General features: G+C 41.5%; 1 protein-coding gene across 11 annotated transcripts in view; it reads left to right on the plus strand.

Moving 5' to 3' along the window:
• Positions 1-14,403: 14,403 nt before the first annotated feature.
• Positions 14,404-27,073, plus strand: part of TBC1D31 (TBC1 domain family member 31) — a 79,194-nt gene continuing 66,524 nt past the window's right edge. For 6 of the 11 annotated variants that reach the window (XM_023224507.1, XM_023224517.1, XM_023224546.1 and 3 more), the window contains exons 1-4: positions 14,404-14,609; positions 15,063-15,194; positions 18,864-19,010; positions 24,450-24,565. In XM_023224507.1, the coding sequence (XP_023080275.1) occupies positions 14,533-14,609; positions 15,063-15,194; positions 18,864-19,010; positions 24,450-24,565 (472 nt within the window). In that variant the 5' untranslated portion in view covers positions 14,404-14,532. The remainder of the gene's footprint in view (positions 14,610-15,062; positions 15,195-18,863; positions 19,011-24,449; positions 24,566-27,073) is intronic. The other 5 variants (XM_023224536.1, XM_026454592.1, XM_026454590.1 and 2 more) reach the window with 1 other exon arrangement.

The raw sequence follows: 27,073 nt of genomic DNA on the forward strand, positions 1-27,073 counted from the left end.
ACAGAAAAAAATCAAAGCTATGTGTTCTAAGCTACTTAAATATATATTCAACTTTTGCCTGAAGCCTCAAACTCCTCTGAGTGATCTTCCCACTGCAGTCAAAGGGATGTATTTAGAAAAAAAGGAATTTCCCTAGAACCTTTCAGGATAAGATCCAAACTCCTTAGAATGGCAGATTCGGTATATGTATGTATGTATGTATGTATGTATATATATATATGAGGAAGTTTTGCTTTTATTACCCAGGCTGGAGCCCAATGGCACGATCTCGGCTCACTGCAACCTCCGCCCCCCCGGGGTTCAAGCGATTCTCCTGCCTCAGCCTCCCAAGTAGCTAGGATTACAGGAGCCCGCCACCATGCCGGGCTAATTTTTGTATATTTAGTAGAGATGGGGTTTCACCATGTTGACTAGACTGGTCTTGAACTTCTGATCTCAGGTGATCCACCTGCTTGGGCCTCCCAAAGTGCTGGGATTACAGGTGTGAGCCACCACGCCCGGCTGGCCAGGCTGGTCTTGAACTCCTGGCCTCAAGTGATCTGCCCATCTTGGTCTCGCAAAGTGCTGGGATTACAGGTGTGAGCCACTGCGCCTGGCCCCTAAAATATATAGATATACACACATATATATACATATATATGTATTTTTTAAACACATTGTTTCAGTGTGTTTCTTGTTCTAGTGATTTTTTTCTTTTTCTTTTTCTTTTTTTTAAGACAGGGTCTCGTTCTGTTGCCCAGATTATAGTGCAGTGGCACGATCTTGGCTCACTGCAACCTCCCCCTCCAGGGTTCAAGCGTTTCTCCTGCCTCAGCCTCCTGAGGAGCTGGGACTACAGGCGTGCGTCACCATGACCAACTGATTTTTGTACTTTCAGTAGAGACAGGGTTTCGTCATGTTGGCCAGGCTGGTCTTGAACTCTTGGCCTCAAGTGATCTGCCCATCTCAGCCTCCCAAAGTGCTGGGATTACAGGCATCAGCCACTGTGCTTGGCTGTGTCTTTTATATTCTAACTACAGCATAACTCATTCCTCTGCCATTCTCCATATAGAAATAATAGTAACTGTTATTGTTATTATTGAGGGCTTTCAAAGTGCTAAGCATTGTATATGCTCAATGACTCCTTGTGCATCTGCCCTTAAATTGAACAGAACTCTTTTAGTTTGTGGAAGATATCCTGTCGCTTCACAACCTCTGGATTTTTACAGATGCTATTTCCTCCCCTAATGTCTCCTCTGCCTTGGTAAGCTCCACCCATCCTTCCCGACTGAGCTCTTGCATCATCGCCTCCTGCAGCCTTCCCTCGCCCTTTTTTTCTTCCAATTCCATCTGCTCTCCAAATAAGAGGCAATGTTTTAGCTCTAATACAGGAAAGTCAGGAGGCCAGATTAACTTCTGGGGCAATTAGAACAAGGGATGTTGCCGGAGGCAGTGGCTCACGCCTATAATCCCAGCACTTTGGGAGGCCAAGGCGGGTGGATCACCTGAGGTCAGGAGTTGGAGACCAGCCTGGCCAACAAGGCACAACTCCGTCTCTGCTAAAAATACAAAAATTAGCCGGGTGGGGTGCCACATGCCTGTAATCCCAGCTACTCGGGAGGCTGAGGCAGAAGAATCGCTTGAACCCGGGAGGTGGAGGTTGCAGTGTGCTGAGATTGTGCCACTGCACTGCAGCCTAAGTGACGACAGAACGAGATTGTGTCTCAAAAAAAAAAAAAAATCAAAAAACAAGGGACATAAATGCTGCCACGATGCTCTCTTCCCACCGCTTTTTCCAGCTTTGTCTTGAGCTTTAGCTATCCCCTCTCAGACTCATCACCACAAAGCTATTGCTTATGGCTACTCCCTTTCTTTGCTACCAGGGAGTCCTCACACTTAAAAAAAAAAAAAAAAAAAAAAAAAAAACCTCCCAGCACTGGGTTCTGATTGGCTCAGTTGAGTCAGGCCCCACCCCCATACCAATCATACGACCAATGAGGGTGGGCTAAGGAGCCAGTCCAGGAAGGGTTTGGGAGAGGGCGGTAGATTTGCCGGTGGAAGTAAGAGTGCTGGGCAGGCGAAATTATCCATGTTTACAATCCTTCCCCAGCCCCACTTCCTCTGTGCTTTATTATGTTTTAAAAATGCTCTCAGCATTGACAGCCTCTTTATGTACCAACACTTCCTTTCATACGCAAAGGAACTCTTTGCCTTTCCTTTCTTTTCTTTTTTTAAAAAAAAATTTTTTAATTTAATCCTTGCTTGGTTGAAACTTTATTTTCTTTGTTTCCTTTTCCTTTTTTTTTTTTTAAACAAGGTAGGCTAGACTAAGCTATGATTGACGTTCAGTAGATTAGAACAGAATATTGTTATAAAGGTTCCCAGAGATTTTTAACCCAGGTTAGCAATAAATTATTTTGTGGTCTAAGCAATGGGTCTTTTGGAAGAATTACAGAACTACATCAGTCAGGCAGACCAGCAGACCCATCTACAAAGGCAGAGAAGCATAGGAAACGCAGAGTGAGCCAATGGAGCCAGCTAGGTCTACATTTCAACCTTGGCTTAATGGCTGTATGACCATAGGCAAGTTACATTGTAGCAGGATGAGCAGCAGACAAAACTCCTCAGACACCGGATTAAAGAAGGAAGAGGTTTTTTATTCGGCGGGGAGCATTGGCAGACTTGGCGTCTTAAGAGCCGAGCTCCCCGAGAAAGAAATACTTGGCCTTTTTAAAGGCTTATAACTTTAAGGGGTCCACGTAAAAGGGTCGTGATAAATCGAGCAAGCATGGGAAAGTGACTGGAGGCTACATGCATCAGTTAACAGAACAAAAAGTTTTACAATGCTTTTTTCATGCAGTGTCTGGAATTTACAGATAACATAAGTAGTTTAGGCCAAGGGTTGATGTTATTATTATTACTTTGTTTAACTCCTAGGGCCAGGTGGTGGTGCCAAGGTTGTCTGGCTATTTATCTTACTTTTGTTTCTTTCTCTTTACTCCTGTCTTGTGAACTAGGCAAGGTGGGGGGAGGAGGGCAGCAGGAGTACTAGTGGTCTCCTTCCTTAACATAACCACTCCAAGCCTCAGTTTCCTCATTAGTCAAATGGGGACAAAATTACTGCATTAGGTGGGATGGGCAGTGTGATGGTTAATACTGAGTGTCAACTTGATTGGATTGAAGGATGCAAAGTATTGATTCTGGGGGTGTCTGTGAGGGACTTACCAAAGGAGATTAACATTTGAGTCAGTGGGCTGGGAAAGGCAGACTTACCCTTAATCTGAGTGGGCACAATCTAATCAGCTGCCGGCAAGGCCAGAATAAAAAACAGGCAGAAGAATGTGAAAAGACAAGACTGGCTAAGCCTCCCAGCCTACATCTTTCTCCCTTGCTGGATGCTTCCTGCCCTCGAACACTGGACTCCAAGTTCTTCAGCTTGCAGATGGCCTATCGTGGGACCTTGTGATCATGTGAGTTAATACTCCTTAATAAAACTCCTTTTTTTTTTTTTTTTTTTTTTTTTTTGAGATGGAGCCTCGCTCAGTCACCCAGGCTGGAGTGCAGTGGCGTGATCTCAGTTCACTGCAAATTCTGCCTCCCGGGTTCACGCCATTCTCCTGCCTCAGTCTCCCGAGTAGCTGGGACTACAGGCACCCGCCACCACGCCCGGCTAATTTCTTGCATTTTTAGTAGAGACAGGGTTTCACTGTGTTAGCCAGGATGGTCTTGATCTCCTGACCTCGTGATCCGCCCGCCTGGGCCTCCCAAAGTGCTGGGATTACAGGCGTGAGCCACCGCGCCTGGCCAATAAACTCCTCTTTATATATACATCTATCCTATTAGTTCTGTCCCTGTAGAGAACGCTGACTAATACAGGCAATAACAAGAAACCACCAAAACGCTTCCTTCTGTGTAGAAAGCCTTTTCCACCTCATCCTTCCAGGCCTAGCTCAAGTGTCACTCTGTTTTTTTTTTTTTTTTTTCGAGATGGAATCTGGCTGTGTCGCCCAGGCTGGAGTACAGTGGCATGATCTCGGCTCACTGCAACCTCTGCCACCCAGGTTCAAATGATTATCCGGCCTCAGCCTCCCAAATAGCTGGGATGACAGGCACCTGCCAATGCGCTGGGCTAATTTTTGTAGTTTTTAGTAGAGACAGGGTTTCACCATGTTGGCAAGGCTGGTCTTGAACTCCTGACCTCGTGATCCACCCGCCTCAGCCTGCCAAAGTGCTGGGACTACAGGTATGATCCTCTGTACCCGGCCTGTCACTCTTCTTTTAAAATCTCTCTCTCTTTCCCAGATAATTAATCACTCCCTTCTCTGAAATTTACCAATACCTCAGTTATAGATGGTCCCAACTTATGACAGGTCAATTTATGCTTTTTTGACTTTATGAGTATTCAAAAACAATAGGCATTCAGTAGGAACCATACTTCAACTCATATAAGCATTCTGTTTTTTCACTTTCAGTATATTACTCAATAAATTTCATGAGCTATTTACGGAATATTATTATAAATTTATTATAAATATTATTTGTTATAAAATAGGCTTTGTATTGGATGATTTAGCTCAAGTATAGGCTAATGTAAGAATTCTGAGCATGTTTAAGGTAGGCTAGGCTAAGCTACGATTGACATTCAGTAGGTCAGAGGTATTAAATTCATTTTTTGGCAGGGTGCAATGGCTCACACCTATAATCCTAGCACTTTGGGTGGCCAAGGCAGGAGAATCACTTGAGCACAGGGGTTCAAGACCGGCCTGAGCAACATAGTGAGACCTCATCTATACAAATAATAAAAACATTAGCCAGGCATGGTGGCATATACCTGTGGTCCCAACTACTTGGGAGGCTGAGGTGGGAGAATCGCTTGAGCCCAGGTGATTGAGGCTGCAGTGAGCCATGATTGTGCCACTGCACTCTGGCCTGGGTAACAGAGCAAGACCTCATCTCAAAAAAAAAAAAAAAAAAAAAGCGTTTACTTATGATTTTTTTTTTTTTTTTTTTTTTTTGAGACGGAGTCTCACTCTGTCGCCCAGGCCAGAGTGCAGTGGCGTGATCTCTTCTCACTGCAGCCTCCACCTCCCAGGTTCAAGCGATTCTCCTGCCTCAGCCTCCCGAGTAGCTGGGATTACAGGCACTCACCACCACGCCGGCTAATTTTTGCATTTTTAGTAGAGGTGAGGTTTCACCATGTTGGCCAGGCTGGTTGAACTCCTGACTTCAAATGATCCACTCACCTCCGCCTCCTAAAGTGCTAGGATTACAGGCATGAGCCACTGTGCCTGGCCAACTTATGGTATTTTTAAACTACATTGAATTTACCAGGACACAACTTAATCATAAGTTGAGGCACATCAGTATAACGCTGATCACATGGTATTACAGTCACACATGTATTTCTCCCTAGAACTTCCCATTCCACCCTAAGCTGTGGGCTTTCTGAGAACATGAAACTCATCTTATTTTGCCTCTGCAACTCCAGATACTTGTACAGGGCCTGATGCCTAGTTGGCATTCAAAATATTGAGTGAATGATCCACTGATGATTAAATCAATGAGTGACAAGAGCAAGATATGGCCTACCTATAGAGAGGAGAAGAGCTAATCCAGGCCCTTTTCCAATTTTGATAGAAAGGATTTTGCAGACACATTGAATATGCCATTTATAAGCCTTAAGTTTTTCAAGAGTAGTTACTAAGCCAGTTTTTTTGAGAATCATTGGGTTGAGCTGCTGTCTCCAATTTGGGGCACCAAAAGTTGACTCTACTTGGGTAACAAAAAAGAATAGAGGTGTGGAAAATAGGTGCCAGAGTTTCTTTGTGACAAAAGTCAAAATGAAGTGACGTATCACATGTGTGTCATGAGAAATTCCAGAAGAAACAGGGAAATAAGTGAGGAGGGAATCGTATTTCCCACAAAAAAGAAACCTCTTCCGGAAGGTCCAGACTTGACATTGATAACTTCAAGGGGTATTTTCATAAAATGCAGCATGTTTTTATGTATGTCAGGAAGAAAACTTGTGTGTAAACATGAATCATGTCTGCTTGTGGCCTTCTGAATGCATACCTAAAAATATGAAATAACATTTTCTTTACAATTACGCAGAAGAAAAATGACAAGGGATGCATAAATGAGCTTCCATGTTGTATATTTAGCAGCATGGGATGTGGGAAGTGCAAGGCTGTTAAGGAAGCATTTTTCCATTCCTGCCATTTGCAGGTGAGGAAGATGAGACTCAGAGAAGTTGTGACTTACCCAAGATCATGCAACAATGTAGTGACTGAGCTGGATTAGAAACTCAGCCTTTTTTTTTTTCTTCTTTCCCACTATAGTTTGATAAATTATATATACACAGCCTGAAGTAGTTTAGGTTTCAATAATAGCTCAATTGTTCCATAAACATGCCTTAAGGGCTTACGATGTGCCTAACACTGTGCCAGATGCTAGGAAGCACAAAACAAGTCAAGTCCCCACTCAACACATATATTTTGTCCACTTTTCTTTTTCTTTCTATCTTGTAGAGATAGGGTCTTGCTATGTTGACCAGTTAGTTTTGAAATCCTAACCCCAAAGGATTTTCCCACTTCTGTCTCCCAGAGTACTGGGATTACAGGCGTGAGCCACAGCACTGGTCTTTTGTCAATTTTTTCCATGCCACACTCTGCTAGGCTCTGGGGAGCTCTGTCTTCATGAAGTTAACTGTCCCGTGGGGCAGGCAACACTAATCAAAGAATCACACAATTAATGAGTATCTTACATGGAGGGAAGAGACTTCCATAAGTGTGTAATCTTCCCAATATTTTTCCTTTTCTTTTTTTTTTTTTTTTTTTTGAGGCGGAGTCTTGCTCTTTGGCCCAGGCTGGAGTGCAGTGGCCAGATCTCAGCTCACTGCAAGCTCCGCCTTCCGGGTTTACACCATTCTCCTGCCTCAGCCTCCCGAGTAGCTGGGACTATAGGCGCCCGCCACCACGCCCGGCTAGTTTTTTGTATTTTTTTTTAGTAGAGACGGGGTTTCACCGTGTTAGCCAGGATGGTCTCAATCTCCTGACCTCGTGATCCGCCCGTCTCAGCCTCCTCCTTTTCTTTTTTAAATTTTTTCTTTTTTTTCTTTTAAATAGAGACAGGGTCTTTGCTGCCCAGGCTGGTCTCGAACCGCTGGGCTCAAGTGATCTGCCCACCTCGGCGTCCAAAAGTGCTTGGATTACAGGCTTGAGCCACCGTGCCTGGCCTTCAACATTCTCACAAGGCAGGACTCTAGTTTCTGGATCAGCTTCTAGGCTCTTTTTGACTCCTGTTAATGAGAAAAAGAGCTAAATAAGCAGAAAGATAAAGCTGAGCTTCTAACAAAGAGTTTAGAGTTAGAAACCCTGGTGTTTATGGGCGCTGAGGAAAGTTTTAGAAGAGAAAAGGAGGAAGCCCTGAGGGTTGTAGAGATTTTAGATACTGAGAAATAGGGATGGTGCGGGAGTTTTTAATGCTTTTCACCAAATATTTTAGGTTCTGCCCCGTTCCAAACACACAGTAGGTGTTGTAGATTGCATAACTGGTCCCCATTCTGCACTCCTCCCTGGATCCATGAAACTTTTCAGTGCTCTCCTGCCATGAATGCAATATAATACTCAGCCCTCGGGCTCAGCCACATACTGGCTTTGGCCATTAGGAAGAGGTGAAAGTGATGGTGTGCCAGCTCCAAGACTAGAAGAATTGCATGTCTGCTTGCTCACCTGCACCACTGCCACTGCCTTGAGAGCATGCTTGGTTAGCTTGTGGGAGGATGAGAGACACTTGGAATAGAGTTACTGCAGTTGCCCCAGATGAGGTCAGCCTACAAAGCTGAAAACCAGCTGGCCCCTAGATATGTGTGTGAGCCCAGCCCAGATCAGTGGAGCCACCTGCTGACTCCAGATGCATGAGCAATAAATGCTTATGGTTAAATGCTAAAGAGGTTTGGTGGTTGTTTTTTTCACAGCTTTATTGCAACTATATATAACTGATTTAGCAGTATTGCACTCCCTAGCTCTGTGTTAAGGGTATAGCCATAGTTCTGAGGCATTTTTTATTCACATAAATACAATTCAAATGATCTAAGAGCATCAAAGAGAAAGCAGTTAATAACCTTTAGCAAACTTCTTAAAATATCCCCTTCCCACCTTATTCAGTGAAGTTAGACTAAGTTATGCCACAGTAAGTTCATCGTCTTACGCGAAGGAAGTCAAGTATGCAGACACAAGAAGCGGGTATTAGGAGCAGAGGTTTACTAGGCACAAGAAGGAGAAAGGAGAACAGCTCTCTCTCTCTTGCAATAGAGTGGGGAGCCCGAATGGGACTTCCAGCCTGTGGCAGAGTGCACCAGATTTTATAGAAAGGCTTGAGGAGATGGTGTCTGATTTACATAGGGCCCACAGATTGGTTGGACCAGGTGTGACGTTTACGTAATGCCTGGGGAATGCTGGCCACGCCACCCTAGTCTTATTATGCAAATGAGCTTTCTCCTTGGCCAGCACCATGTTGTCTGCTCCTTGCTATACATGTGGTTTGGCAAAGAGAAGGGAAGATGGAGATGCCATTTTGAACATGCCTAGTCCCAGGTAGCCTTTTCCTATTGGCACAACTGCTGGTATTTACCCATGCAAGCTTCTGGCTTGCTTGTCTATGTCTGCAGCTCGATTTTACAGGCTGCTCCTTGTTAGAAAAGAAAATGATTTGGGGGCTGCTTTTCATTAAAAGGGAAACCTTACCAAGAACTTCCCTACCCTCATTATCTGCCTAAATAATTTATTCTTAACTCCTATATCAGTTCTGGTCATGAGTTGGGAGCAAAAGCAATAATGACGTTTCTGGGCTGGAACATTTAATTGCTGGTGTGAGAACCTCTAGAACTCTTTTCCTACTAATACACCAACCAAAAACTTTTGAAATACTAGCTACTCCCTCTGTCTGGATGCCTCAGAGAATGAGATAAGCTGAAAACCCAGCCCCCCCCAAAAAAAAGCTGTTTTAAGCGATTAATCTAACGAAGATTTTGAAATTGTTCGTTACTGTGGCATAACTTAGTCTAGCCTCACTGAATAAGGTGGGAAGGGAATATTTTAAGAAGTTTGCTAAGTGTTATTAACTGCTTTCTCTTTGATGCTCTTAGAGAGATTATTTGAATTGTATTTATGTGAATAAAACTATATTTATTTGAATTGTATTATATTCTTATAGACAATATTTTAATTGTATTTTCATTTATTTTTGTTAACTTTTTTTTCTGAGATGGAGTCTCACTCTGTCACCCAGGCTGGAGTGCAGTGGTGCAATCTCGGCTCACTGCAACCTCCACCTCCAAGATTCAAGCGATTCTCCTGCCTCAGCCTCCCAAGTGGCTGGGACTACAGGTGCCCGCCACCACACCTGGCTAATTTTTGTATTTTTAGTAGAGACGGGGTTTCACCATGTTGACCAGGCTGGTCTCAAACTCCTGACTCAAGTGATCTGCCTGCCTTGACCTCACAAAGTGTTGGGATAATTATTTTTGTTACTGTACTACTTTAATTTGTTTGCTAACCTGTTGACTGGCCTAGGTTTTTTGAGAGTTATCAGTATAGTTACCAAAGAACTGGGAAAGAGAATAGCTTCACTTCTTTACTTCCAAATATCTTGACACTTTTCCCAAACCAAAAGGGTATTCAGATGTTGGGCAATCTATATGTCTACCAAGCTCCCTCTACCAAAGAAATTAGAAGTACTCTTTTTCTGTCCAAATTGTATATTATCGTAGCAAAAAGAAAGACATCCTTCAACTGTGAAAGTGTGATGTGTGAGAGCACAAGGAGAAAGGGCTTTGCAAAGCAAAATCTAAAATACCCTTAGACACACACGACTTTCCATTCTTTTAAGAATATATTTGAAATACAAAGAAAAAAACAAAGGAAGAAATCTTTATGACCTTGGTTTGGGAAAATATTTCTTAGATATGACACCAAAAGTACAATCCATAAAATAAAAGATGGATTGATCTTCACAGACATTAATAACTTCTGCTTTTTGACGGATACTGTTAAGAGAATGGAAAAAAAGGCCATAGACTGAGAGAAAATATTTGTGAAACATATACAGAATAAAAAGTTTGTATCCAAAAATATATAAAGAATTGCGAAAATTGAATAATAAGTTTTCTTTAATAAGTTTGATAAAAACAAAACAATTAAAAACAAGGCAAAAGATATGAACAAATACTTCACCAAGGATGTATGCAGAAGGCAGATAATCCCGTGAAAAGATGTTGAACGTCATTTGTCATTTCAGAAATGGAAATCATGAGATACCACCACAACATGGAATGGCTAAAATTACAGATTCATCATAGATGTGGAGCACCTGGAACTCTCTCATACTATTGGTAGACATCTGGAACTCTCTCATACTTTAGTGGGAATGTAAAATGGCACAACTACTGTGTAAATGCTTGACAGTTTCTTAAAAGTTAAACCTACTCCTACTGTATGACCCAACTGTTCCACTTCTAGGGTTTACCCAAGACAAATGAAAGCACATGCTCATACTAAGATTAGTATAAGAATGTTCTCGGCACTGTTATTCGGAACAGCCAAAAACTGGAAACAACTCCAGTGTTCATCACCAGGTAGATCAGGTGGATGGATAAACAAATTGTTGTATATTGGGCCAGGCATGGTGGCACACACCTGTAATCCCAGCACTTTGGGAGGCTGAGGTTGGTGGATCGCTTGAGCTCAGGAGTTTAAGACCAGCCTGGGCAACACAGTGAGACCCTGTCTTTACAGAAAATACAAAAGATTAGCCAGGCATGACACCTGTAGTCCCAGCTACTCAGGAGGCTGAGGTGGGAGGATCCCTTGAGCCTGGAAGGTCAAGGCTGCAGTGAGTCATGGTCATGCCACTGCACTCCTGTCTGAGCAACAGAATGAGATCCTGTCTCAAAAAAGAAAATTGTGGTATATTGATGTATTAGTCCATTTTCACACTGCTTTAAAGACATACCTGAGAGTTGGTGATTTATAAAGAAAAGAGGTTTATTTGACTCACAGTTCCACAGGGCTGGAGAGGCCTCAGGAAACTTATAATCATGGCGGAAGGGGAAGAGGCACATCTTACATGGCAGCAGGCGAGAGAGTGTCAAGTAAAGGGGATAGAGCCCCTTGTAAAACCATCAGATCTTATGAGAACTCACTCACTATCATGAGAACAGCATGGTGGAAACTGCCCCTCTGATCCATCCAATCACCTCCCGCCTGGTCCCACCCTTGACACGTGGGGATTACAATTCATGATGAGATTTGGGTGGGGACAAAAACCCAAACCATATCAATTGATGCCATAAAAAAGAATGAACTACTGTACATACAAAAACACAATTGAATATAAAAATCTCAAATTTATGATGAATGAAAGAACCCAGACCAACAAAAAAAGGAAAGACACCAAGGTACAATACGTACACATAGTCTATGAATCCATTTATATAAATTTCTAGAAAATGTTAACTAAAGAAAGGAAAACAGATCGGTGGTTGCTTACAGGCACAGTGGGGTGGGAGTAGAAAGATTACAAAGAGAAATGAGGAAACTTTTAGGGATGATGGATGTTTTCATTATCTTGATTATGGTGATGGTTTCATGGGGGGGTTTAGCTATGTAAAAACTTATAAAACCGTACACTTCAAATATGTAAAGTTTATTGAATGTCAATTATTTCTCAGTAAAACTGTTTATATGTACACTTGGAACACTAATTGGTAGTCCCTTCTGCTCTAGTTCCTTTCTGAATTGTTAGTCACTCAATAACAGGTACATATGTGTCTACGTAATATATATACATATATGTATCTATGTACATTCTGCTTATATATGTATATACTATTTATATAGTACATACTATTTATATGTACATAAATACATATAAAGGTACATATTTGTGTGTGTGTGTGTATATATATACATATATATATATATAAAGTCGTGGCGGTCGTGGGTGAGCTTCGCCATGCAGAGCACTGACCTAGGCAACAAGGAGAGCGGCAAGATATGGCACCGCAAGCTGTCCCCGGCCACGTGGGACAGGTAGAGGCTGCGGTGGGAGGGCGCAGGCTGTGGAGGGGATGGAGACCAGAGAGGAGGGGACGCCGGGTGTCAGGCATATACATGTGTACACACACATATATATATATACACACACACACATAAATACATATAGGCTAGGTGTAGTGGCTCACACTTGTAATCCCAGCACTTTGGGAGGCCGAGGTGGGTGGATCACTTGAGGTCAGGATTTCAAGACCAGCCTGGCCAACATGGTGAAACCCCATCTCTATTAAGGAAAAAAAAAAATACAAAAATTAGCAAGGGATGGTGGCACAAGCCTGCAATCCCCGCTACTTGGGAGACTGAAGCAGGAGAATTGCTTGAACCCAGGAGGCGGAGGTTGCAGTGAGCTGAGATTGTGCCATTGCACTCCAACCTGGGTAACAGAGCAAGACTCCACCTCAAAAAAAAATAAGAAAAGAAAACATATAAAGGTCCAAACTATGTACCTTTATAAATACATATAAAAGTCCATATAAATAGTACACCTTTATACTATACAAAAGTATACTGTATACTAAAGGTAGATTTATATGTAAATAGGTATATAGTATACCTTTATATATAAAGGTATATAGTATACCTTACATATATAATAGGTATGTAGTATACCTTATATATATTATAGGTATATAGGTATACTTATACTATATACCTTTATACATATATATACCTTTATATATGTATTACATAACATATATACATATATGTATTACATAACATATATACATATATGTATGTATATATACATATAAACAGTATGTACCTGTTACTGAGGGACTAATGATTCAGAAAGGAACTAGAACATAAGAAACTACCAATTAGTGTTGTAAATGTATATGTGTATGTGTATATATCCATATATACCCGTTTATAACAATATAAAGCTTAAAAATCTGCATTAGTATTTTTTTTGAGAATTTGCTTTTCTGATCAAGAGTTTGAACTTTTCCAATACCACGAGCATACAATTTTTTTAACGTCATTTTTCTGTTGTGGAATAACACAGAGACTAGGAATGGAAAGATTTAAAGTTTCCTTGTCTGCAAAAGTGGATAATATTAGTACCTACCTGTAATAGGTGGATTGGTGGCCCCCCAAAATATATGTCCACATACTAATCCCAAAATCTGTGACTGTTACCTTATTTGGAAAAAGGGTCTTTGCAGATGTAATCAAGGTAAGGATTTTGAGATGGAGAGATCATCCTGTATTATTCACATAGACCCAATGGCAAGTTTCCTTATAAGAGAAAAACAGAGGGAGATTCTAAACAGACAGATGAGAAAAAGATACATCCTGGAAGAGAAAGACGTGTGAAGATGGAAGCAGAGAGTGGAGCCATGCGATCACAAGTCAAGAAAGCCAGCAACCCCCAGAAACTGGAATAGACAAGCCAGGGAATCTTGCTTAGATCCTGAAAGGAGGCTGCAGATACTTTGATTTCCGATGTATGGCCTCAAGAACTTCCGAAGAATACATTTCTGTTTTTTATGTCACCAAGTTTGTGGTAATTTGTGAGGGCAGCCTCAGGAAATTAATGCACAACCTCATAGAGCACTAAAAATGGAGATAATTAGTACTACTTGTACATTTGCTACAAGGATTAATTGAGTTGATATATTCGGAAAGCAAGTAGAAAAGTGCCCCATACCTAGTAAACACTCTGGAGGCACTAGGTGAATTTTTATCAAAGGAACACTAAAGTCAAGGCAGCCAGTTGTCGATATTATTGCTTTTCCGGACCGTGATTGGTGGACTGGACATCATGATGCCGGAAGGTCCTGTCAGATTATGGAACTGAAGAAACAAAACCAAACCATGAGCATGGTGAAAAGGTCAAGAAGAATGGACTCTTTCATCTGTAAGTTTCTTTTGAGCCCGAACGTTCTATGAAAGGAACCCATCAGTTCTCAATGTATTTATCTCCTTGCTTCTCTGCATTTGTCTCCTTGCTTCTCTTAGTTATTTCTATACAATTCTTTAATCCCTAAAAGCAATTTAGAACGGAATGCAGAGACCACAGGAGAAAATTACTTTTATTGCCTGTGTTGGGAGCCTAAAACCCCACGAGGTTCCCAAAGGGCAGAATTCCCAAGCCAATTCCTCGCGTCTGTGATCTACCTGCAGAAAACTACGATTCCCAGAAGGCTTTAGGTCCGGGGGCGGGAAGACTGAGCTCAGAAAGAGGCGGAGTCTAAGAGAAGGTCTTTGGTCGATTCCGCTGTCCAAAGAGGGAGTGGCCGCTTGGGCGGAGTTTGGTGGGAGGGATCCGCCTTCCGATTGGTTGTTATTAGAAAGGGGGTTGGTAAGGCCGGCGGGTGCAGTATCCAGGCCGCCGTGGCCGGCGCTCAAATTTCCCGGGCCGGGAGCGCTGGGCCTGCCGGGAAGGCACCGGGACGGTTACGCAGCGGGCCGCCGGCGGTCGTGGGCGGCCTTCGCCATGCAGAGCACTGACCTAGGCAACAAGGAGAGCGGCAAGATATGGCACCGCAAGCCGTCCCCGGCCACGCGGGACGGGTAAAGGCCGTGGCGGGAGGGCGCGGGCTGTGGAGGGGATGGAGACCGGCGAGGAGGGTACGCCGGGCGTCAGGTAGCGGTCCGAGTTCTGGCTCTGACCTTGCCCCACATCCTTGGATTGGATGACCTGCGGTGGAACAGGTGGTTCCGGACGTCAGGGTCCGCAGAGATCCCCTTCTGAGTTCTGGGAGCGGGGGTCTGGTCCGGGACAGGAGGAGGCAGGTGGTTCTCAGACCTGGGAACTTGCGGCTTTTGGTGTGTGCCGGGACTCTCCTGGTTTAATGATCACGGTATCCCGCTAGTGTCCCTGGCACGTAGTAGGTGCTCAGTGAGTATTTAACAGTTGCAGCTGGAGCAGAACTCCTGGGGGAGATGCTGGGTGGAAGAGCAGGACAATTCTGCCTCTTCCAAAGTCTGCAGTTTATTCATCCTTAAATCCTTGGATGTGTTTAGACGCACAAGCATTCATCAACTATTTGTTGAGCGCCTACTGTGTGCCAAGGACGCCTCTAAGTGCTGGGGACGGCGAAGGAACAAAACACACTTCCGGTTCTCTGGAGTTCTCTGGAGTTTACATATTGGCGTGTATGTAGGGGCTGGGGCGTTCATTATGCATTGCTGGGGGGCTTCTAGTACGGCCAGCGCTACTTTTCATTCTGTTCCCAGTTACCTGTCCTGTTTGAGGCTCAGCCTGTTTTGTGTTATTTTAGTGGAAGCCTTTGCTACAAAGCGGTGCCATTTGGATTTCGATTTCTGCACGCAGAGTGGTCTTATTGCTTCTAATTCCCTAGGATTTCACGGAAATCGCTGGAGTTCCTGTTTCAGTGTGTTTCTTGTTCTAGTAGTGATTTTTCTTTTCTTTGAGATGGAGCCTTGCTCTGTCGCCCAGGCTGGAGTGCAGTGGCGCGATCTGGGCTCATTGCAACCTCCACCTCCCAAGTTAAAGCGATTCTCTTGCCTCAGCCTCCCAAGTAGCGGGGATTACCGGCGCGCGCCACTACGCCCGGCTAATTGTTGTATTTTTAGTAGAGACGGGATTTCACCATGTTGGCCAGGCTGTTCTCCAACTCCTGGCTTCAGGTGATCCGCCTCTCTCAGTCTCCCGAAGTGTAGGGATTACAGTCGTTAGCCACCGCGCCTGGCCTCTAGTGATTTTTCTGTTGATCCTTTGGTTGCTTCTTGACAAATCAGACTTTTTTTTTTTTTCTTGAGACAGAGTCTTGCTCTGTCGCCCAGGCTCGGGTGCAGTGGCGCGATCTCCGCTCACTGCAACCTCCGCCTCCCGGGTTCAAGCGATTCTCCTGCCTCAGCCTCCCGAGTAGCTGGGATTACAGGGGCACCGCTCCTGGCTAATTTTTTGTATTTGTAGTAGAGACGTGTTAGCCAGGATGGTCTCGATCTCCTGACATTGTGATCCACTCACCTCGGCCTCCCGAAGTGCTGGGATTACAGGCGTGAACCACGGCGCCCGGCCGACAAATCAGTTTTAAGTGCCTACTATGTATATCCAAAGTGCAACGTTTTACCAGCAGCTTGTTTGGTTCCTGGTTACTGTCAGGCCACTTTATCAATGCCGCTATCTCAACTACATTGAATAAAAAATTTTGTCTAAAGTGGGGGTTCCTTAGGTTTTTCATTTTCAAATTTTGAGTTTGTGTAAATACCACTCCCACCTCTGGTATTCTCTAAACATTCTAAAAGTTATAGCCAACTCACCTTTCTCTTTCTTGCTGGTACAGAATATCTAGATATATGTGCAAGATTCAAAAAGTGAAAGAAATGGGTTGATTATCCAAATGTCTTGTTTGCTTTTTCCACTAAAACATAGCTTATTTTTGTGTTCGTTAAAACTCATTGTTCATGCTGTTTAGACAGGCAGAGAGCACTGACTTGGAGTCAGATGTATTTCGTTGAAGTAAATGTCCGTTTACCAACTCTGTGACCTTGGGCAAGTTAATCACTAAGGCTGTCAGTGGGGATAATCGGATTTAGCAGACAAGTTGTCTTACACATTTGGTGCTCAGTAAATATTTGGTATTCTTCTTATGTTTGATAACCGAGGAACTCTGTCAGGCAGTCTGTGGGAATCTGAAAGTAAGTTACTCTAAAATAAATTTTTTACGTGGGATTTATATGAAAAATCGGAGGGGCTGAATGTCACTATTGTGATTACATCTACTTGGTAGGATTATAATTAAGTATTTGTTTCTTAGTGTATTTCTATATTTTTCATATTTTGAACAATGATTAGGTAATTTTGTAGCCAGAACATGTAATAAGTGTTATAGAAAATAAGACTGGAGGAAAAAGTTTGCTCTGAGTTTAGTTGCCATGAAACATTTTGATATTGTTTGTCATTTCTGTACATTTATTGTTGTGTTTTTAATTCCTTGGGGACTAGATAAAAATAAGCATTGTTAAGAATTTTACTGTTTCCTTTAACGAATCTAAAAAGCCTTATGTTTAGATAAACATGAAGAAAATGTTTATTCCACTTAATTCAATATAGCATGCTTTAATCAAGTTTTAATGAAGATAGATGTTTCTAATATAAAATCCAAAAACTAGGCAAGGTGCGGTGGCTTATGCCTGTTATTCTGGCACTTTGGGAAGCCAAAGTGGGTGGATCACAAAGTCAGGAGTTCGAGACCAGCCTGGCCAACATGGTGAAACCCCGTCTCTACGAAAAATACAAAAAATTAGCTGGGCATGGTAGCAGGCACCTGTAATCCCAGCTACTCAGGAGGCTGAGGCAGGAGAATCACTTGAACCCAGGAGGTGGAGGTTGCAGTGAGCTGAGATTGCACCACTGCACACCAGCCTCTGTGACAGAGTGAGACTCCATCTCAAAAAAAAAAAAAAAAAAAAATCCAGAAATTTATGAAAAATCAATTAAGATAAAATTTTCATGATTAAAAACTATTGTTGCAATAAAGAATGGGATTATTCTGGCCTTTGTGACCAGAATATACACACATATTATTTTAAGGAGTTATTTTGTGCTGTAAGTTAATTTTATGAAGTTTTCTTTCAACAACAGGGTATATGATCCTTCTCTCAGAAAAGGGTAAATTTAAACAAATATAGCTGTGTATTCTTGTCTTTCCTGTTATGAAAATAGTATGTAATCATTAAAGAACATGTCTAAAATATAGAAAAGTAGAAAGGGGAAAAAAATTAACCATATTGCTATTACCTGCAGACAGCTGCTGTTAATATTTGACTGTGTTCATCTTTTTTTCCCTATATGTAGATTTTTCTTTTCCTTTGGAGACAGGGTCTTACATGTCACCCAGGTGGGAGTGCAGTGGCATGATCACGGCTCACTGCAGCCTTGACCTCCCCAGGCTCTGGTGATAATGCCACCTCAGCCTCTTGAGTAGCTGGGATCACAGGCACATGCACCATATCTGGCTAATTTTTTTGTGATTTTTCTAGAGACGTGTTTGGTTTTGATTTTTCTCATTTATTTTTTCTTCTCATTGTGTGTGTGTGTGTGTGTGTGTGTGTGTGTGTGTCAGTGTTTAAAACTTCAGGTTGGAATATTTTCATTTTCATTTAACAGTTTAATCATTACATATGTGTCTCTAGAATATAAACTCCCTTATTTTATATGGAAGTATGATTAATGTGGGTTTTAAAGAATGATTTCTTAAAGCATTTGTTCATTCAGTAGGCATATTTTGAGTGTCTTTTGTGTATTGTAGACCAGGTGTTGGGGTACAGTAATGAGCAAGCAGTGGTCCTGTCCTTACAGAACTCACCTGCCAGGGTATTCATGGTAGATACATTAGAAATGAAAGTAAAACTCATGCACACTGAATTCACTGTGAAACATTCCATATACAAAAACAAAATCTCATACCCTGTTGTTGTGTATCACTTAATCACCGTGTATAAATCTGTTTATGTGTGTGTTTATTTTTTTAACGTCTGTCCTTACTACTAAACTATAAGTGCCATGGAAGCAGGGAGCGTATCAATTATTCTTAGCACCTGGCTTGTTCTGCATCTGACACAATGAGTTTTCAAGTATTTGATGAATAAATGAACAGTAGCTGCTTTGACAATGAGTAGCTTCTGCACTGTTTTTCTGAAATCCCGGTAAGATTGATTCTAGAGGAGAGGCGGTATAGCGGTAGCAGTAGGAGAGGGAAGAATGAACAGACAGAATGCTTTACTTGCCATATTTTTCATAATATCAAGTAATACGTGATATAGAATTTCGATGTTTGGGTTTTTTTTCTTTGACAGAATTATAGTGAACATCATTCACAACACTTCCGATTACCATCCAAAAGTTTTGCGATTTTTGAATGTGGCTTTTGATGGCACAGGCGACTGCTTAATTGCTGGGGACCACCAAGGAAATATTTATGTTTTTGACTTGTATGGAAACAGGTAAGCAGATACTGTTGATATCTACGTTATTTAACAAGTTATTAATTCACTGACTGTTTTCATACCTGCTATTCATTATTCATTCAGAAAGATTTATTAAGTCCTATTATACTTCAGGTACCTTGCAAAACACTGTCATAGGTGCTGAAGGAAGAAAGTGGGAAAGGACAGAATGATAATACGGTTCACATTTTAGAGAATTAAACTGCTAGTTTTAATAGTCTCTCTAGTAGTTTTTTTTTTTTTTCCTTAAATTTAAAAATTTATTATTGCTATATTTTTTTTTTTCCTTCAGACGGAGCCTTTTTCTGCCGGCCAGGCTGGAATGCAGTGGGATGATCTCGGCTCACTGCAAACTCCGCCTCCCGGGTTCCAGCTACTGTGCCCAGCCCATTATTGCTGAGTTATCAATTTCTGGTACATCATCAGGCAATGTAGAAAGAGCGCAATTTTCTTTGCACATTGTTGTTATGGCGTGCCAGATCTAAGAATTTTAAAGAATTGATTTTCAGCTGGGTGTGGTGGCTCAGGCCTGTAATCCCAGCACTTTGGGAGGCTGAGGCGGGCAGATCACTTGAGGTCAGGAGTTCGAGACCAGCTTGGCCAACTTGGTGAAACCCTGTCTCTACTAAAATACAAAAATTAGCTGGGTGTGGTGGTGTACGCCTGTTTTCCCAGCTACTCAGGAGGCTGACACAGGAGAATCACTTGAAACCAGGAGGTGGAGGTTGCAGTCAGCCGAGATTGCGCCACTGCCGCTGCACTTCAGCCTGGGCGACAGAGAGAGACTGTCTCAAAAAAAAAAAGAGTTGATTTTCACTCTTCTTCCTCTTCTCTTCCCTTGTGAAACAATCTAGTCCGAAAGCAATGAGGTGGGATTGATGGAGGTAGATATTCATGCAGTGGGGCTAGGTGGGAAGGAGAGCTGCAGCAACCCAGAAAGAGAGGCAGAGGGTGTCTGCATGGTGAATGGGGCAGTGATGGGAAGCTAGTTTAATACAGAGGGCTTTTATCAAATAAATATATTAGGGATAATGAGGGCCAGGTTTCTCACTCTTAGAAAAGAGACTTAAAAATTATGGAAGGCAGAAAACTAGAATAAACCCCTTGACATTGTATTGGAATTAGACATATCAGTTTGAACCCCTGGTTTTGAATATATAGAGATAGATATAGAACTAAATAGAGGTATGTACAAATATATGTACACATATTCCTTACCTTTGTACACTCAGAGGGCCTGGGAGCAACAGCATGCCAGTAGCAATGAATATACCCCGTGTTGAGTTCTTATTTTCAAAGTACCACTTTCTACAAAAAGGAATCAAGGATATTTGCAGAAATGGCCAATTTCAGAATGCAGACAGGGAAAGTACAGGAAGAGCCTGTAACATTTTGTAGCCAGAAAGAAGGAATTGTTCAAAGAATGTTCGGGATGTGTCAAAAAGACACAGTTGCCAGCTTGAAGGAGCTCCCTCTGGTCATGTTGGAGATGGGTTGTCCATTGAATAAAATTGAAATCTATGAGTTCATGTTGGAATCAACAAACAGTTTAATAAGGAATGGATATTGAATAGTCACAAAGTACCTCCCCACAAAATACTTATTAATTATAGAGGAAAAAAAGAGTAATTATACAATGAAGAAGCCTAGCAAACGCTGCCTTAATCAAATGACCAAAGTTAATACAACCTGTAGTGGAATGAATCAAAATTTGTGTGCCACCTGATAGGATGCAGTGAGAAGAACACAGCATCATTTCTGTGGTATTCCTGCCAAGATATATAACCTGAATCTAATCAGTGGGATCATCACACAAAGCTAAATTAAGGACATCTAATAACAAAACTGTCCTGTAATCTTCACAGGGGTCAAGATCATGCAAGTTGGGTAAAGACTAAAGAACTCCTAATCTGAGGGAGGTGAAAGGGACATGACAAAGGCATGAATCTGGGCTGATCCTTTTGCTATAAAGAACATTATTAGGAAAATTGGCAAAATTTGACTGGAGTTTTAGGATTAGATGGTGGTAATGTATAAATGTAATTTCTTGGTGCTGATGTATATTGTGATTATGTAGGAGAGTTTTCTTATTTATAGGAAACTTGATCTTGGTAACTTATTCTCAAATAGTTCAAGAAAAGACGTGACATATAATTTACTTATCTGTGATTCATTAGGTAAAAATCTATAAATCATTGTTTCTGCCCTTTATTAAAAAAGTAATGGGCCCAACTTTTCTACCCTTTATTCTTGTTTAACTTACCTCACCAATTCCCAATCTTAAATCAGTACCACTGTCTATTTGCTAATACTCCTGAAAAAAATAAAAGTAATTGTTGATTGATTTCATGACAGAATAATGAACTTCAATATTGAGGATTCTTTGCACTTCATTTGCTTATCTACCGTTACTTACTTTGCCTATTCTCCACCAAGTGTCGCAAACCTTTACCAATTTCCTTGTCTCCTTTCGTTGTACTCCACTCTTATTCTGACTGCCAGGCCTCCTGATTCATGGGAAAACAGACACCTTCAAGCTTTCCTTTCTCCTTCCGAATTGCAGCCTCAAGTATATTGTAAGTTCAGCCCCCATTACCTTATTCATAAAGTTCAGCTCTCATTACCTTATTCATAAAAGCTTCTGTAGCCTCCCCTGAGACATTGCACCGTGAGTGTTACTATTTTGTCCATTGTCCCCTTTCACTATTGGTTGTTGGGGAGAAAAAATTATTTTTCTTCTACCCTTCTAAATTCTCAACTGGGCCCCTTGTAACAAAAGATAGATTAACAAGAGCAGAATGAACAAGTTATCAATTTGTATCATGCATGTAACACATGAGAATACCCAGAGTATCCAGGTGTTAGTGTGAGACATTATCAACTTGCATCATGCATGTAACATGTGACTGTCCAGGTATTACTAACTCAAAAAGTGGCTTATACTCTGACTTATACAGCATCTTTGTCAAAGAACAGGATATTTTTAGAGAAGTGACAAGACAAAAGAAGAGGACCTTGAGTCTCTCAGGGCAGCAAATTGTGGGAAGGCAAATATATGGGAAACTAATGGTAGTCATATATATTTCTCTGGTGCTATTTCCAGGATGATGAAGATCTAAAGTCAGCTCCTGTGATCAACTGTTATCCTTCCTGGTAGAGAAGGGAAGAGGGACACCTTTGTAAATGTATGCAAATTCATGTAAACTTTTAGACAAGGGCAGAGAGCTTTTCTTTTCTTTTCTTTTTTTTTTTTTTTTTTTGAGGTGGAGTCTCGCTCTGTCACCCAGGCCAGGGTGCAGTGGCACAATCAAGCGCACTGCAGCCTCCGCCTCCTGGGTTTAAGCAAATCTTCTGCCTCAGCCTCCCAGGTAGCTGGGATGACAGGTGTGCGCCACCACGCCAGGCTAATTTTTTATATTTTAGTAGAGACAGGGTTTCACCACATTGGCCTGGATGATCTCAATCTCCTGACCTCATGATCCGCCTGCCTTGGCCTCCCAAAGTGTTGGGATTGCAGGCGTGAGCCACCGCGCCTGGCTGAGAGCTTTTCTTATATCTGCTTTTTCTCAGTTACCTTCAGCTCAAAGTAATCCTTATGCCAAAGTGGCGTGTTCTGATATGGCATATTCTGCCACCCTTCACTAAAAACATTTGTGGCTGAGCTGAGCAGTTAGCGGCAGAGCTCGCACTTAAAATCAGACTTGAGCTCGGACTTAAAATCAGGCTTGATCATAAAGCCCAGTATACTGGGCTCCCTCAAAATCTTCCTAATTGTTCAATCCATTGGTCACTTTTCAGTTCTTGTTTTACTAAAACACTAAGCACTCTTGTCTTCCCATCCTGCCTGAAATTCTTTTCTTTGGCTTCATGGTACAGCAGTTGCTGAATTTTCTACCTCTCTGATCATTTTTCCCCCTTGTTTTACTGACTCTTCTTCCAGCGCCTGCCCCTTTCATGTTGTGCTCCCCAGACATCTGTCTTTGGCTTGCTTCCTTCCACATTTCAGGCACTCTTTTCGATAATCACATCACCACCAAGCCTCAGGCTTCATCTGCCATGTAAACACTGTTGACTTAGACCTACTTCTGCTACTACTACCTACTAGAACTCTTCTAGATTGGGCTTTCCAGGGGCCACTAACTTGTATGTAACTCTTGAGCCGTTGAAAAGCGATTGGTCCAAATTGAGATATGAAGCATGTGTAAAATTAAAATACACACTGGATTTTGATGACTTAATATGATAAAAAGTATAAAATATCTCAATAGTTTTGAATTGATTAAATATTGAAATACTAATGTTTTAGATACATATTGAGTTCTTAAAGTATATTAGTCTGTTGTCATGCTAATATAGACATACCTGAGACTGGGTAATTTATAAAGAAAAAGAGGTTTAATGGACTCACAGTTCCATGTAGTTGAGGAGGCCTCACAATCATGGCAGAAGGCAAAGGCACTTCTTACGTAGTGGTGGCAAGAGAGAAATGAAGACCAAGGGAAAGGGGTTTCCCCATATAAAACCATCTGATCTCATGAGACTTATTCACTACCATGAGAATAGTGTTAGGGAAACTGCCCCCATGATTCAATTATCTCCCACTGGGTCCCTCCCACAACATGTGGGAATTATGGGAGCCACAGTTCAAGATGAGATTTGAGTGGGGACAGAGCCAAAGCATATCATATATTATTAAGATTAATTTAACCTATTTCTTCTTACTTTTCTAATATGGCTCTTAGAAAAATTTAAATTACATATGTAGCCCACGTTGTATTTCTTTAAGACAGCATGGCTCTAGATCAGTTTCACAGGGCCTTAAACCACATGTTTAAAAGCTGATTTATCATTTCCTACCCCCAAACTTATTCCTCTTTTGCCTAAGTTCAAAAGCTTAATTTTCTGTAAATTAAACTCTAGCTAGGTGCCCAGTACTCTACTGAGCACTCAACATGTATTATTTCATTTAGTCATCACAACAGCCTTGTATCTAGCCTTATCTTCATTTTACATAAGTGCAGGTCCTGATTCCCCCTTCTTCGCTCCATGTTTAATCCGTACTGAGCCTCTGCTTGGCTTCTGAAACCTCTCCTATTTGTGCTCCCATATCTCTGGCTGAGATTTTCTGTAGTAACTTCCTTAGTGATCTCCTTTATTCCTTGTCCCTCTTCCCATTTGCCATTGCTGCCAGGATCATCTTCCTAAAACACATACCTGATTGTGATTCTGTTGTGCTAAACACTTACAGCGGTTTCCTATTCTAATAACATCCAAACTCCTTAATATGGCACATAGCACGCTTCATCATCTATTTTTGGCCTAAAATGGTAGCTCATTTTTCTGGGTTTCATTTTCTTCATCTCTACGGACTCCTTCCACGTGGAATTTGTAATTATTGGAAGTATTTGTGATACTAATGCAATGATTTCTTAATAGGTTCAATCTTGTTCAGCGAACAGCGCAAGCTTGCACAGCTCTGGCCTTTAATCTTCGTAGGAAATCTGAATTCCTTGTGGCATTAGCTGATTATTCTATTAAATGTTTTGATACAGGTAAGAACTTCTGTTTTTCTCTTGAAGCAGAGTAAAATATAGAGTGAAGAAGTGCAAGAAGTTGATCACTCTGTACAGCTTGAGGGCGCAGTCCCCATGACTGCCCTCGCTTCAGACACTAGGTGCAAGCTGGGGGTCCTAGGAACAGCCTCACTTTAGATCGGTTGACTACAAAGTCAGGGTTTCCTGACTGCTGTCAGGTTTCATAATTCACTAGAACAACTCACAGGACTCAGGAAAGCACTACACTTAATGATGATAGTTGTAATATAGTAAAAGGATACAAAGTATAACTAGCCAAAGGAAGAGAAGCATGGAGTGGAATCCGGGAGGCTTCCAAAAGAAAGTCTCCATTGTCCTCAGGGATGCATTGCCCTCCCAGACAACCCTCCCAGCACTGGTGTGTGGGTGGCCATCTGCGCCAAGCACTGTTGACACAGGGAGTCAACCCAAGCTTTGGTGTCGAGAGTTTTTACTGAGGTGCCATGACATAGGCATGATTGATTGGATCATTCCCCATGTGGCTGGACTCCATTTCCAGCCCTCCTCTCCTCCTAAGAAGTTAGTCTGATGTCACTCGCCCCAAAAGCCCCAAACTTCTAATCACGTGGTTGACCTTTCTTGTGTGGCCATCTGCCACTCTGAGTCTTCTTAGCATAAACTATCTGGTATAGTGTGAGGGGCCCGCCAGGAATAACAAAGACACCCCTAAGTCACGGGTTTAGAGGTTACCTCCCAGGAGCCTAAACAGAAGCCAGACCGCTCTGCAAAGGTCAAATTCCTTACTACACAGGTACAGTATCTTTTTTTAATATAGCCTGTGTGTTTTATACCACGTTATGTTTTTAAATTGAGAAGATAGAGTTCTGTAGACTAAACCTATTACTCTTAAAAAAGAGATATTTCAACTGTATTTTTTTATTAAAATAGTCAATGTGTTATAATGTTCAGCAGATGTATAAATAATAATATTAAAGCTAGTGATAGCTAACATATAGTGTTTACTCCCTGCCAGGGACTTTCTGTGACTTTATACACATTAATTAATTTTAATCATCATCATAACCCACAGAGATGAATACTGTTATTATCCCCATTTTGCAGATGAGGAAACTGAGGCACATGGGTAACTTAATCAGAGTCCCACAGTTTATAAGCAATGGAGCCAGAATTCCAGCCTAGGTAGTCTGGCTGCGGAGTCACTGCTCTTACTCACTGTAGTACACTCTCATCCTACATACGAAGAAGAAAAAGCACAGTGATTCCACAGTACTGCCTAGAGACGCAGTGTTTTCATAATGGGGCTCTCTCTTTCCAGTCTGTTTTCTACGTATATACATTTTTTATCTTCTAACAAATACATAATTATCCTGTCTGTATTGTGTCATGGGATAATTTTACCTCATTAAAATTCATATTGCATATCTAAAATCAATACCTAACATTCCACTGTATAGATGTTTACCATAATTTTTTAACCTATTACCTATTGCTGGACTTTCAAACTGTTTTCAATTTTTGGCGTTACAAACATTGCTGTGACAAAATATCAGAAAAATCAAGTCTTTATAACTCACCTTTCCTTAGATTCTACTCTTCTCCTCTTTTTCTTCCTTGGTCCATGTTCTTATAGTTTCTTCTACTTCACGGAACCCCCACCATGAAGCCCCTTCCTTAGACACTGTCTCCTTCCTTCTTTCTTTCCCCTCTCTGCCAAATTCTGCCTCTTTGCAGTATCCATTGATGAATTCTGACCCTTGCTTCCCCACCCATGCTACTGAGACTTCTGTCTCCAAGGTCCTTAGTAACCCTAACCCCTGATCGTTTAAGTCATCTTTACAGTTTTCATCCTACTTCTCTATAGCACTTAACAGTTGCGATTACTTTGAAAGTTTTTTGTTTTGTTTTGTTTTGTTTTAGTTTTCATTCTATTACCTTGGTTCTCCTCCTGTCTTTCTAACTGCTTCTCAATCATGTCTCCTGAATTCTTTCAGTGGTTCCTAGATTTTGGATTTTTGACCCAATTAAAAAAGTGGAAGAACTCACATAGCTTGTCAACTTTTAATATTGCTAATTGACATTGGAAAAAAATACAATTTCATAAAACAAGGGATTTTCTTTCTGCATAAACAGGGAGTGACATAATACAAATGAAAGAGTAGTACTTTAAATTTGACTTTATGAAAAACTCACTGCATTATCTGTATTTTTCTCTTTCCCTGAAGACCAATGGAAAATTTATCATTAACTAATGCCAGACCTCCGAATGGTGTTTGGAAACCTCTGCTGTTTCCCTAAGGGATTTGTCTGTTTCTCTGTCTTCAGTTTTGACCTACTTTGTATCATAATGTTTCCCAGATTTATATCTTGCTTTCTGACTATTCTCAAGTTCCATCTTTCTGGGGGGAAAATTCTGATCATAAAAATAAAACATGCCTACTGTAGAAAACTTGCAAACATACAAAAAAGTGTAAAGGAAAAGAAAAATCACCTACACTTTTACTACCC

This window comes from Piliocolobus tephrosceles, chromosome 7, assembly GCF_002776525.5.
Source record: "Piliocolobus tephrosceles isolate RC106 chromosome 7, ASM277652v3, whole genome shotgun sequence".
Taxonomy (NCBI): Eukaryota; Metazoa; Chordata; class Mammalia; order Primates; family Cercopithecidae; genus Piliocolobus; species Piliocolobus tephrosceles.